The 13,210-nt window shown below is 45.9% G+C and overlaps 1 protein-coding gene across 1 annotated transcript in view; it reads right to left on the bottom strand.

Annotated features, from left to right (window-relative positions):
* Window positions 1-10,024, bottom strand: part of ehbp1 (EH domain binding protein 1) — a 373,177-nt gene extending 363,153 nt beyond the window's left edge. The window contains exons 1-2 of the mRNA XM_055638879.1: window positions 9,765-10,024; window positions 8,533-8,880 (exon numbers count right to left, since the gene is read on the bottom strand). Of these exons, the coding sequence (XP_055494854.1) occupies window positions 8,533-8,636 (104 nt within the window). The 5' untranslated portion in view covers window positions 8,637-8,880; window positions 9,765-10,024. The remainder of the gene's footprint in view (window positions 1-8,532; window positions 8,881-9,764) is intronic.
* Window positions 10,025-13,210: the final 3,186 nt, after the last annotated feature.

Here is a 13,210-nt window from a genome sequence, read left to right on the forward strand (position 1 = left end):
TTAGTTCTCATTTGGCATCACGTACCCAAATATTTCCTGTGACACAACACAGATCGAGAAGGCACAATTTTCTAAATGTAGCCCAACAAATTATAAATTCAATGGGGCTTTTAAAAAATAAATCTCATAAATGTCTAAGATCTGCATAACATCCAAAAAAACTCTTGGTTTTCAAAAGACTAATAACTCCTTCAATGAAAATGTAATATTTGCAAACCTATTCAAACTACAGAACCTAGTTTCAGAATATACACATTCATACAATCAAATAATCTAATTTTTCCACAAACTCTTTAGAACAATAGATACATGTAAATATCCTGAAAAATTAAATGACAGTCAAACAGCACGGAAACAGGCCATTCTGCTCAACTTTCCCAAGCTGACCAGAATTCCCCTTCTACGTTGGTCCACACTTGGCCCATTTCCTTCTACCTTTCCTATCCATGTACCTGTACAAGTGTTTTTTTAAATGCTGATATAGTACCTGCTTCAACTCGCTACTAGGGAGCTCATTCTAAATGCACACCACCCTCCGAGTGAAAAGGTTGCCCGTCAAGTTCCTGTTAAATCTTTCCTCTCTCACCTTAAACTTGTATCCTCTGTTTCCTGATTGCCCAACTCTGGGGAAAAGACTCTGCATTTACCCTATCTATTACCCTCATAATTTTATAAGCTCACACTTCAGGCTCCTGCAGTCCAAGGAGTAAAGTCCTGCCCAACCTCTCTCTTTTGCTCAGACCCTCAAAACCTGGCAATATCCTTGTAAATCTTCTCTGCACTCTTTCCAGTTTAACGACATATTTCCTATAGCAGTGTGAGCAAAACTGAACACAATACTCCAAAATGCAGCCTCAACAACATCATAGATACATAGACAATAGGTGTTGTCCGAGGAGCACTGACCTTCCTTCCTCCCCAGCCCCTTCCTCTCTCTCTCTCTCTCTCATGTACGTCCCCCTCCATCCCCCTTATCCTGGGAACCCTCCTCTCCATCCCCTACCTATTCATCCTGTACTGATCCTCCATTCATCCTGTGCTGCTCCTCCATTCATCCTGCACTGAAACCCCCCATCCATCCTGCACTGATCCCCCCCCCATCCATCCTGTAGTGATCCCCCCCATCCATCCTGTAGTGATCCCCCCCCCATTCATCCTGTAGTGATCCACCCATTCATCCTGTAGTGATCCACCCATTCATCCCGTAGTGACCCCCCCATCCATCCAGTAGTGATCCCTCCATCCATACTGTACTGATTCCCCCATCTATCCTGTACTGATCCCCCCCCTTCATTCATCCTGCACTGATCCGCCCATTCATCCTGTACTGATCACCATCCATCCCGTACTGATCCCCCCATTCAAATTCCACTGACATCCCCCGCGCTCTCCCCTCACAATTTTACCTACTCCAACCGAAACGCACTAATTCCCCTGCCTCAATCAATCCATCCATCCCGCACCGATTGCCTTCTCAAACCCCCCCCCCACCCACCCCACATCTATCCATCCCGCACTGATTCACCCCTCCCCCCCCCCCCCCACCCACCCACCCGACCCTACTGCGCTGGAAATGTCTTCAGAGCGAACATTGACTATGTTTGATAACGGAATGCAATCAAATGTGTTTTAATTCCCAATGTTATTTATTTTAGTCCATAAAGATGGATTAATAAAATTGTGAACACGTGAAACATTAAAACCGCAGTGTTCGATTGTCACTGCTGCTGTTGACACGTTATTGTAGAATTCATTTTAATGGCAAATCAATGCTCTTAATATGGAGTATCAGTACTGTAGTTATTTAATGAGCAACATTCACAGCTATTTGTTGGATTTATCCAGGTTTTACTTCTACAGTCGGTCATATACATCACAGATTTGGTCAGGAGATATTTCAGTTCATTCTTTTCGGTCCTTCACAGAAAACATGCTTGCATCAATCTGTAGTGTACATGGTTAAGCATATATGTTACCATGGTTCTTGGATTTATTGACACAGGCTGAATAATCCAACCACATTTTCGTTTGGAAGCGGAATAGAAATTGCATTCATTGCAACGTGTAAAAAGAGTTGAGATACTGTATTATAATTTTGCTGCATATCATTGTGCTATATATCATGTCTTGATTGATGAATATGTTTAGTTTGTGACTATTTGAAGCAGAAATAACATGTGAATGCTTCATTGAGCATAATTCTGACTGGTTACTACGCACTTCGGCCAAGCACATTATCGCACACGTCATGCAAGCCATCTTAAATTACCACCTAAACTGTCATTTGGCAACCTAAAAAGCTGCCTAGGTTGCCCGGCTAACAACAGAGAAAAAAAGTTAAGTGAGAGCCCTGCTCATTGCCAAATGTTGTAAACAAATTTCAAATCTTTGAAAGGACCTCAATAAGATTTACCATTAATTTTCTTATTTCTGGCCATCACGATGGAAATATAAAATATTAAATCATAAATTTGCTAAAAATGCTCAGCAAGTCTGCCAGCATGGTGCACAGCTGATGACACAAAGATAGGTAGATTACCAAGTTGTAGGGAGAATCCAAAGATCCACCAAATGGATACAGATAAACAGAGATTGGTTAGCAGACAGTGTATAAATCTGGGACCATGTGAGGGTATCTTGGTTCTTGGTTCTTGGTCCTCCAAAATATTCCAAATTCCTCCAAATTCCTCCCCCACGCCTCTCTCCACCCCTCCTCCCACCCCTCTCTCCTCCCCCTCTCCATCTCCCTCTCCCTCTCCTCCTCCCACCCCATCCCTCTCTCCCCCACCCCCCTCCCTCTCTACCCCCACCCCCTTCCCTCTCTACCCCCACCCCCTTCCCTCTCTACCCCTCTGTCCCTCTTCCACCACTCCCCCTACCACTCCCTTCCCACTCTTCCACTTCTCTCCCACTTACCCCACCCCTCTCCCTCCCCCCCCCTCCCTCTCCCTCCCCCTTCACCCCTCTGTCCCTCTTCCACCACTCCCCCTACCCCTCCCTCCCCACTCTTCCACTTCTCTCCCCACTTACCCCACCCTCTCCCTCTCCCCCTCCCTTCCCCCTCCCCTTTCACCCCCACCCCTTCCCCTACCCCTCTCTGTCCCTCTTCCACCACTCCCCCTGTCCCTCTTCAACCCCTCCCCCTGCCCCTCACCCCCTCCCTCACCACTTCCACTTTTCTCCACCCCTCCCTCTCCCACCCCACTATTTACCCTCTCTCACCCATACTGCTCTCCCCCTCCCTCCCCTACCACATCTCCCTCCTCCCCTCCCTCCCCCACACCTCTCTCCCCATCCCTCTCTCCTCCCGTACCCCACCCCTCTCTCCTCCCCCTCTCCATCTCCCTCTCCCTGCCTGCAGTCATACACAATAATAATAAATAACAAAACATACAATAAACACAAATCAACATCCACCACAGTGAGTTCACCAAGCACCTCCTCACTGTGTATCTTTGGATCTTTGGAAAGATGAGATAGCACATTATAACTTGAATGTTGTTAAACTACAAAATGTTATGATATAAATGGATCAGTGGGCCCTGAGTCCCTGAAACAACTAAAGATGGCTGGTGTGAACACAATTAAATAACAAAGTTAATAAAGTGTGAGCCTTTATTTTAGGGAGTGAAGAGTAGGGAAGATTTGATGCTCTCTGGTGATACCATCGCCCGCCGGGGAGGCTCTAACATCTAACGTCAGGGGCCTCGATCATCTCGATGCAACAGTTTGGCTGCTTGTCTGCAGGAGAGGAATGGGCACAGAGAACAGGGAAGAGATAAGACTTTGCCTTCCATCACAGTGAGGAGGTGTTTGGAGATTCACTGTGATGGATGTTTTGTGTGGAATTGTGTTAATTGTGTGTTTTTTTTTTTTTTTTTGATGATGACTGCAGAAACGCAATTTCGGTTGAACTTAAATGTTCAAATGATAATAAACGATAAACGAAACAAAACGATACTGTTTACAGTCTTGGTCCCCACATTGAATAAACATGTGTAAGAAAGAACTGCAGATGCTGGTTTAAATCGAAGGTAGACACAAAATGCTGGAGTAACTCAGTACCTCACCTTCCACCCCATCAGCCATCGCATACAGCATATAATCCTCCAACATTTTCGCCACCTCCAACGAGATCCCACAACTAGCAACATCTTCCTATCTCCACCCCTTTCTGCTTTCTGCTCTCTGGTCAACACGTCCCTTCCCACCCAAACAACCCCTTCCCCAGGTACTTTCCCCTGTAACCGCAGGAGATGCAGCACCTGTCCTTTTACCTCCCTCCTCGACTCCATCCAAGGACCCAAACAGTCTTTCCACGTGAGGCAGAGGTTCACTTGCACCTCCTCCAACCTCATCTACTGTATCCGCTGTTCTAGGTGTCAACTTCTCTACATCGGCGAGACCAAGACACAGGCTCAGCAATCGTTTCACTGAATACCTCCGCTCAGTCCGTCTTAACCTACCTGATTCCTCTCATGACTTTGCACACCCATATAAGATCACCCCTCATCCTCCTGCGTCCAAAGTAATAAAGGCCTTGCCTGGCCAACCCCATCCTATTGTTCAGGCCCTCAAGTCTGGCAACATATGTAAATCTTCTCTGCACATTCTCCAGCTTAACTCCATCCTTCCTATAACAGGTTGACCAAAACTGATCACAATACTCCAAATTTGGCCTCAGCTGTCTTGTATTTCAGCCAGTCAGGGAGGCAGAGACGTTGGTATATATTGAAGGTGGAATCTGACTGTAATTTACACCACAGAGAGTTAAAGGTTATGGGGAGCAAGGAGGAATGTGGTCTTGAAGTCAAGATTGAATAAGTCATGATCTTCTCGAACAAAATAAAACTGTTGGAGGGATTCAGCAGGTCAGTGAGGGGGAATGGACAGACAACATTGTCTGTCCATTCCCTCCACAGATGCTGCCTGGACCCTGGGCTCCTTCAGTACTTTGCTTTTTGCTCAATATTCTGTTAATATAAAAAGTCTTGCTGGAAAGGGTGCTGAAAAGATTTGTGAGGATATTTCCTGGGCGGGAGGGGGGAGAGAGAATAGAGGGGGGGGGGGGGGGGGAGAGACGGCTAGGCCACGAGCAAAGGCATTGTGATGTCATCAGCTCGCTTCAGCAGTTATATTTGAAAAAGATGTCGGATTGGTGAACAATTTTAGTAAAAAAAGTCGGGAAATAATTAACCAAATTTTCAGATGAGGGGGGGTTTCGTAATCACGAGGTAAATCTCTACCGGAATATGTAAAAATGTCACCGTTACCGCGTCGGGTTTTCGAGGGGATGTGAATCACACACGAAATGACACACACCCACATACACAGAGTTTTAATATATGATATGATTTGGACAGGTACATGAATAGGATAGGTTTAAAAGGATTTGGGCCAAACGCAGGCAGGTGGGTTGAGTGTAGATGGGGGATGTTGGTCGGCATGGGCAAGCTCGGCCAAAAGGTCTGTTTCCACACTGTATGACTATGATTCAAGCATCTGCAATCTCTTCAGATCCCATGATCTTACTGAATTTGGCCTGAGGTTCCAGGACCTATCTCTGCTCAAACATCTAATGTTCCCAGATCTGTCCCTTACAGTATGTTTAAGAAAGAACTGCAGATGCTGGAAAAATCTAAGGTAGACAAAAATGCTGGAAAATCTCAGCGGGTGAGGCAGCATCCATGGAGTGAAGGAGGAATAGGTGACGTTTTGGGTCGAGACCCTTCTTCAGACTGATGTGAGAGTGGGGGGGGGGGGGGGGAAGAAGAAAGGAAGAGGTGGAGACAGTGGGCTGTGGGAGTGCTGGAAAGGGGAGGGGAAGGAAGGAGAAAGCAGGGACTACCTGAAATTGGAGAAGTCAATGTTCATACCGCTGGGGTGTAAACTACCCAAGCAAAATATGCTCCTCCAATTTGCGGTGGGACTCTGGCCATGGAGGTGGCCCAGGACAGAAAGGTTGGATTTGGAATGGGAGGGGGAGTTAAAGTGCTGACCCAGGTTGGTTAATGCGAACTGTGCGGAGCTGTTGGGCGAAGCGATCGCCAAGCCTGCACTCCATGGACTTTCCTGGTCCGAGAACACTAACGCAATTATCAAAAAAGCTCATCAGCGCCTCTACTTCCTGAGAAGATTACAGAGAGTCGGTTTGTCAAGGAAGAATCTCTCTAACTTCTACAGGTGCACAGTAGAGAGTATGCTGACCGGTTGCATCGTGGCTTGGTTCGGCAATTTGAGTGCCCTGGAGAGGAAAAGACTACAAAAAGTAGTAAACACTGCCCCGTCCATCATCGGCTCTGACCTTCCTTCCATCGAGGGGATTTATCGTAGTCGCTGCCTCAAAAAGGCTGGCAGTATCATCAAAGACCCACACCATCCTGGCCACATACTCATCTCCCTGCTACCTTCAGGTAGAAGGTACAGGAGCCTGAAGACTGCAACAACCAGGTTCAGGAATAGCTACTTCCCCACAGCCATCAAGCTATTAAACCTGGCTCGGACAAAACTCTGATTATTAATAACCACTTTCTGCTATTTGCACGTTATCAGTTTATTTATTCATGTGTGTATATATTTATATCATGGTATATGGACACATTTATCTGTTTTGTAGTAAATGCCTACTATTTTCTGTGTGCTTAAGCAAAGCAAGAATTTTGTTGTCCTATACAGGGATACATGACAATAAACTCACTTGAACTTGAACTAGTCTCACTGTAGAGCAGTTGACTAGATGAGGTTGGAGGAGGTGCAGGTGAACCTCTGCCTCACCTGGAGGTTTACCTGCACCTCCTCCAACCTCATCTATTGCATCTGAAGAAGGGTGTCCACTCGAAACATCACCTATTCCTTCGCTCCGTAATTGCTGCCTCACCCGGTGAGTTTCTCCAGCAATTTGTCTATCTTCTCCAGCATTTTTGTCTAAGGGACAAGTATTTTCTGTTAAATTTCTAATTTCAGGCATCAGCAATATTTTGCCTCCATTTACATAAATTGTCCCAGGAAATTTTATACTAGAAAACAGTAAAATTAAGATATGAATTATATCTACATTTTATGTCTGCACAGTTATTATTTTCGAGCGAACCATACTCTGTTCAGTTTAGTATATTGACATGTGTACAGAGGTACAGTGAAAAGCTTTCGTTGCATATTGGAATATACATTAAAATTATCAGCAATTAGAATGCTTTGCACTGATTACTCACCAATATTTCAGCACCTGCACATTCCCCGCAGCTGTTACCCCTTACAATTACGAACAATAAATGATCAATCAAATGATCAACATGATTAACCCTCAAACTCACACATATTCAAAAGAGCTGGCCAAAACATTATCTCGGTGCCAAGCATGTTTTTCCAACCATAATGGGGAGCTTCATTACATTTCATTTTCAGTATTTTAATAATGCAGAGCCTGTCACCATGAATGTGCTCCTCACTGACTTGTGCAGCTTTCTCATTTGTAAACAGTAATGCATTCTATCTTCCGTTAAGTTACTAGCTTCTAGATAAGATGTCTATCTTTCATTAAGTTACTAGCTTCTAGATAAGATGTCTAGCTCTTGGAGAGACCATTGGCTGGTCTCAGAGTGAAGAATGACCAAAGTTTTCGAGTAATACATTAATCTAAGATTGGTGAGAACACAACATCAAGATGAACAGCATAACCATCCCTTGTTATAGTATCAGACATGTTTAGCTATGAAGAAGGGTTTCGGCCCGAAACGTCGCCTATTTCCTTCGCTCCATAGATGCTGCTGCACCCGCTGAGTTTCTCCAGCATTTTTGTGTACCTCCGATCTTCCAGCATCTGCAGTTCCTTCTTGAACACATAGAACTGTGTTCTAGATGCTGCTGCACCCGCTAAGTTTCTCCAGCATTTTTGTGTACCTTTGATCTTCCAGCATCTGCAGTTCCTTCTTGAACACATATTTAGCTATTTATCAGCTTCTTGTTACAACTAAAGTTAATTCAACCAAAGCTTTAGCCCAATAATCTTGTATATTTCCCTCCTTTAAAGGTCTGTCTATTTTTTGTCTAAAAAGCATAATATCTTCTTTCTCAAATGTTCTCTGTGGCAAAACCATTTATATTTCAACAACTCTCAGCATGTTTTTTACTGTACCACTAATCTTGATCCTGCCCCCACTCTTGGGGAAAAGATAATGCAAAAAGATGTTGACTCTTAAAACAATGCCACATGAGTACCATGGTACATTAAATATTTACACTCAAAGTTCCATGACAAATAATAATGGTATTACGATTACAGTATTGGAGTTGGTGAAAAGCTGTGAATTGAATTCCTCTTTAGACTAGTCAATGTCATTTACGACAAATGAAACTAAATCAAGCGCATCCCTTCAGCTTTCACAGAACTGAGAGATTTTTCAACCCATGTCCACTCTCCTTCGTTCAAAATAGCTTTGATAAGAATAGGTCACATCATTACTGCAGGAAAGGGTGGCTGTTTACCAACAATGCCTTTTACATTGTAATATAAAAGTAAAATATTATACTTACCATTTCTTTGTGCACTCCACCATTAATTCTTGGTACGAAGCCACAAATTGGAACTTAGATGCATGTTTCCCTACACGTTGTAATCGTTTCCAAACGGACGCCATAATTATTTTAAACTTTGCTCCTGGTCAGATGTAATATGCAACTTCGGTTTTCCAAGATTATAAATTAATAAAGTTGATCCTCCACAAAGGATTTCTTTCTCATTGTTCATTTAAAAATAATCACAAATAGGTTGAAACATTCCACCGCAGATTGTAAAGCACTCCAATGAACTTCATGACAGTGGCAGGAAATTGCTGTCAATTCTTCCTGGATTAAATGACGTTGAATCATCAGGCCTGGAAACTGAGACAAATGACACATGGATGACACAGACTAAAGTAAAATGCAAACAGATTTTTTTAATGCAATTTTACTGAAGCTTACTAAGATAAACTGGTTTTAAACTATTCTTGAACTATTTTCTGAGATGTAGTCCAACATATCATAGGACATGCCAGTTCTTCCTGTGTACCAAATATTCGATTGGTTGGCAAACGCAACATTTTAACATTATATTAAACTGAGAAATATAATATAAAATTAATCACCTATATAATAATTGTATCCCTTTATTTGTAATGCATTATTCATTGAAGGGAACATATACTTTTCATTTTAAAACTAAATAAACAGTGATAGAAATAGATGAAGGATGGGAGGAGGCTCAAACAGAACATAAACGTAAGCATAGACAAGGTTCCCTGAATGGCTTGATTCTGTACTGTGTACACATTTCTACAAAAAACAACACGTATATTATAGCGAAACAAATATGCAGATGTTAATATACAAATATTGTCGCACAAAAATCAGGAGCCATTTAGGCAACACACAAATATGACAGTTGGAGCGAGTGGACATGTCAGATGGAGTCTTTGTTTTACCAGCTGATAAATGCCCTCAGTCAATGAAAATAAACAAGACACCCACTCTCCCCGTGTATTGCCCCCTCCCCCTGTCTTCCCACACCCCCCCCCCTCTCTCCCCCTGTATTCACCCCTCCCTGTATCCCCATTCGTCCCTCTCCCCCTGTGCCCCCCTAACCCCACGTCGCCCTCGTCCCCCCCCCCCCCCCCGCCCGCCCTCACCCCACCTCCTCCACCTCCACCTCCACCTCACCTTCCCCCCGTCGGCAGCCCAGAGGTGGGGGTTCGGAGCCGGGCCGCAGCTCGCACCGATTCACTCACCGTGTATAGCGCCCATCACAGCCGGCGATCGATCTACGGCGCCGCCTCCATCCTCCTCACGGCCCGCAAAGTCCGAGCTGCCCGTCCCGATCGGAGATAATAGAGCCCGGGAGCGGACAGCAGAGGCGGCGGCGGCCCGGGAACGGACAACAACAGGGGCCCGGGAGCGGTGACCCGGGTACGGACAGCAGAGGCGGCGGCGGCGGCGGCGGCCCGGAACGGACAGTAGCAGCCAAAGATCATAGAAGGCCCTAGTATCCCCGACGGCGGCGCCGGCCCCTGGAGCGCCCGCTGACGGCGGCGGTTGGGCGCGCGGGCGGGCGGCGGTTGGGCGGGGCCGGGGGGGAGGGGCGCTGCTGCCTCACACTAACTTGCTGCCACGCCGCTCACACTAACTTGCTGCCACACACTAACTTGCTGCCACACACTAACATGCTTGCCACGCCGCTCACACTAACTTGCTGCCACACACCAACCTGCTGCCTCACACTAACTTGCTTGCCACGCCGCTCACACTAACTTGCTGCCTCGCACAAACCTGCTGCCAGTCGCGCAGCAACACGCCCCGCCCTCCGCCGCTCATTGGTCCGCTGGGTGGCCGAGCCACGTCAATCAGGGGCGTGGCGGGGACAGCATGCATTTCCGGTGGTAAAGATAGGTTGGCCCGCAGTAGGGGTGGGGGGGGGGTGAGGGAACCTCACTAAAACTCACCTGGATAGAGTGGATGGGGAGAGGATGTTTCCACTAGTGGGAGAGTCTACAACTAGAGGGCACAGCCTCAGAATTAAAGGACTTTCCCTTAGGAAGGAGATGAGGAGAAATTATTTAGTCAGAGGGTGGTGAATCTGGAATTCTTTGCCACAGCCGGCTGTGGAGTCAATATCAATGATATGTTTAAAGCAGAGATAGATAGATTCTTGATTAGTATGGGCGGGGGTTATGGGGACAAGGCAGGAGAATGGGGTTAAGAGGGAAAGATAGATCAGCCATGATTGAATGCACTTGATGGGCCAAATGGCCTAATACTGCTCCAATCACTTATGACCTTATGAGGGATGTGGTGCAAGTGAGGACGTGAGGGAAGAGAGATGGGGAATGAAGTGTAAATGATGAAGAATGAGGAGGGGGGGGGATGAGTGGATGATAGTGAAGGTAAAAGAGGGATGTAAACCATCAACACCAAAGTCATTCCAAAGCAGTCTCTCCAGATCGAGGAAGACATTTCCAATCCAGTTTGTGGATTCTGAGATACTATTGATGTTCATTTTCAGTGAGAAGTTCGGCCACTTATGAACAGTTTCTGTGTTTGTCCCGAAGGTTCTCCAAGTTATTCTGGTCTTTTTATACTTTGGCCTGGAGTCAGAGGGGAATACTACACAACATGAGCCCCCCCCTCCCCCCTCAATGTCCCACCTGGAGCAGCACCTGTTTCCACTCCACCCCCACCTACATTCTTTTCTCTGGCTTCACAATCCTGTTTTTTTCACACCAGTTTTTTTTCATCACTGGCCTTTGTCCAACCAACACTTATTATTTTTTTTAATTCAAATCGTTTGCTATGTCGCTCTTCAAGGGAGATGCTAAATGCATTTCGTACTGTACACTGACAATGACAATTAAATTGAATCTGAATCTGAATCTGAATCTGATTTGTCTATCAAAATCCCTTCTCACCTATGTTCAGCTATTAACTATCACATTTTGTCCTGACCCTCTTCCATTTTTCTTTCTCCAACCCTCCCGTCCCAACGCCCTACAATCAGTCAGAAGAAGGGTCCCAACCCGAAACAGCACCTGTCCATGTTCTCCAGATTTGCTGCCGGCCTGATCCACTGAGTTACTCCAGCACTTTATCTTTTTATGGAATCAGGCCGTTTGAGCCGCAAAGATCAAGCACCCATTTACGCTGATCATGTTTTCTTCCCCTCACCTTCCTCTCAACACCCTCAAATTCAACCACTCAATGCACAGATAATTTGCAGTGGCCAATCGACATGCAATCCACAAAACCTTCCACATGGGAGGAAACTCAAGCATCCGGAAGAGATCCACAAATATTACTGGGTTATCTCCACCCAGGAGTATTTAATCTTGGATGCTTGGATATAATTCTTGTAAACCTATGGTGGTTTCCCTTCAAGGACAATGTATAGATCCCTGAAATGCACAGACTAGCAGGTGTGGTTTAACAAGCACTTTGTATAGATTAAAAGTAACTTTTGTCATTTTGCACTCTAGCTTTCAATGCCCATATCCTTTATGTATATTTATGAACGTGAGGGCCTCTTTGGCACTCCACTTCTTCTGACTTATCACAATTTGATAATAGACTCTTCTGTCCTTTGTAGATTCTTGTTGAAACTTATTTGTCAAGTCTATAAAGCTCATGATGTAATCCAGTAACGTATTGCTGAAAGTGTGAGCAATGAAGAATCTGAAGCATCAATATCTCAGTAGTTCATGGAGCTCGACCCAGTGCATGGAGCTCGACCCAGTGCATGGAGCTCGACCCAGTGCATGGAGCTCGACCCAGTGCATGGAGCTCGACCCAGTGCATGGAGCTCGACCCAGTGCATGGAGCTCGACCCAGTGCATGGAGCTCGACCCAGTGCATGGAGCTCGACCCAGTGCATGGAGCTCGACCCAGTGCATGGAGCTCGACCCAGTGCATGGAGCTCGACCCAGTGCATGGAGCTTGACCCAGTGGAGTGCATGGAGCTCGACCCAGTGCATGGAGCTCGACCCAGTCGGAGCCCAGTGCATGGACCTTGACCCAGTGCATGGACCTTGACCCAGTGCATGGAGCTCGGCCCAGTGCATGGACCTTGACCCAGTGCATGGAGCTCGGCCCTCGGCCCAGTGCATGGACCTTGACCCAGTGCATGGAGCTCGGCCCAGTGCATGGACCTTGACCCAGTGCATGGAGCTCGGCCCAGTGCATGGACCTTGACCCAGTGCATGGACCTTGATCCAGTGCATGGACCTTGACCTAGTCCATGGACCTTGACCCAGTGCATGGAGCTCGGCCCAGTGCAGGGACCTTGACCTAGTCCATGGAGCTTGACCGACCTGCTGGGTTGTTCTGACAATTGGTCTTTCCATTACAGTAAACATACTTGACTGACAAAGGTTGAAGATGACGCTGGAGCCAGGCGATTCTTTGCATGTATCTCAGTACACATGACAATAAACTAAACTAATTTAAAAAAATTATGTTCATATCAATGCAATGGAATCCTTAACACACAGAGAGTGGTGAATCTCTGGAATTCTCTGCCACAGAAGGTAGTTGAGGCCAGTTCATTGGCTATATTTAAGAGGGAGTTAGATGTGGCCCTTGTGGCTAAAGGGATCAAGGGATCATGCGGTATGGAGAGAAGGCAGGTACAGGATACTGAGTTGGATGATCAGCCATGATCATATTGAATGGCGGTGCAGGCTCAAAG

The sequence above is a fragment of the Leucoraja erinacea genome, chromosome 8 (assembly GCF_028641065.1).
Source record: "Leucoraja erinacea ecotype New England chromosome 8, Leri_hhj_1, whole genome shotgun sequence".
NCBI classification, from domain to species: domain Eukaryota; kingdom Metazoa; phylum Chordata; class Chondrichthyes; order Rajiformes; family Rajidae; genus Leucoraja; species Leucoraja erinaceus.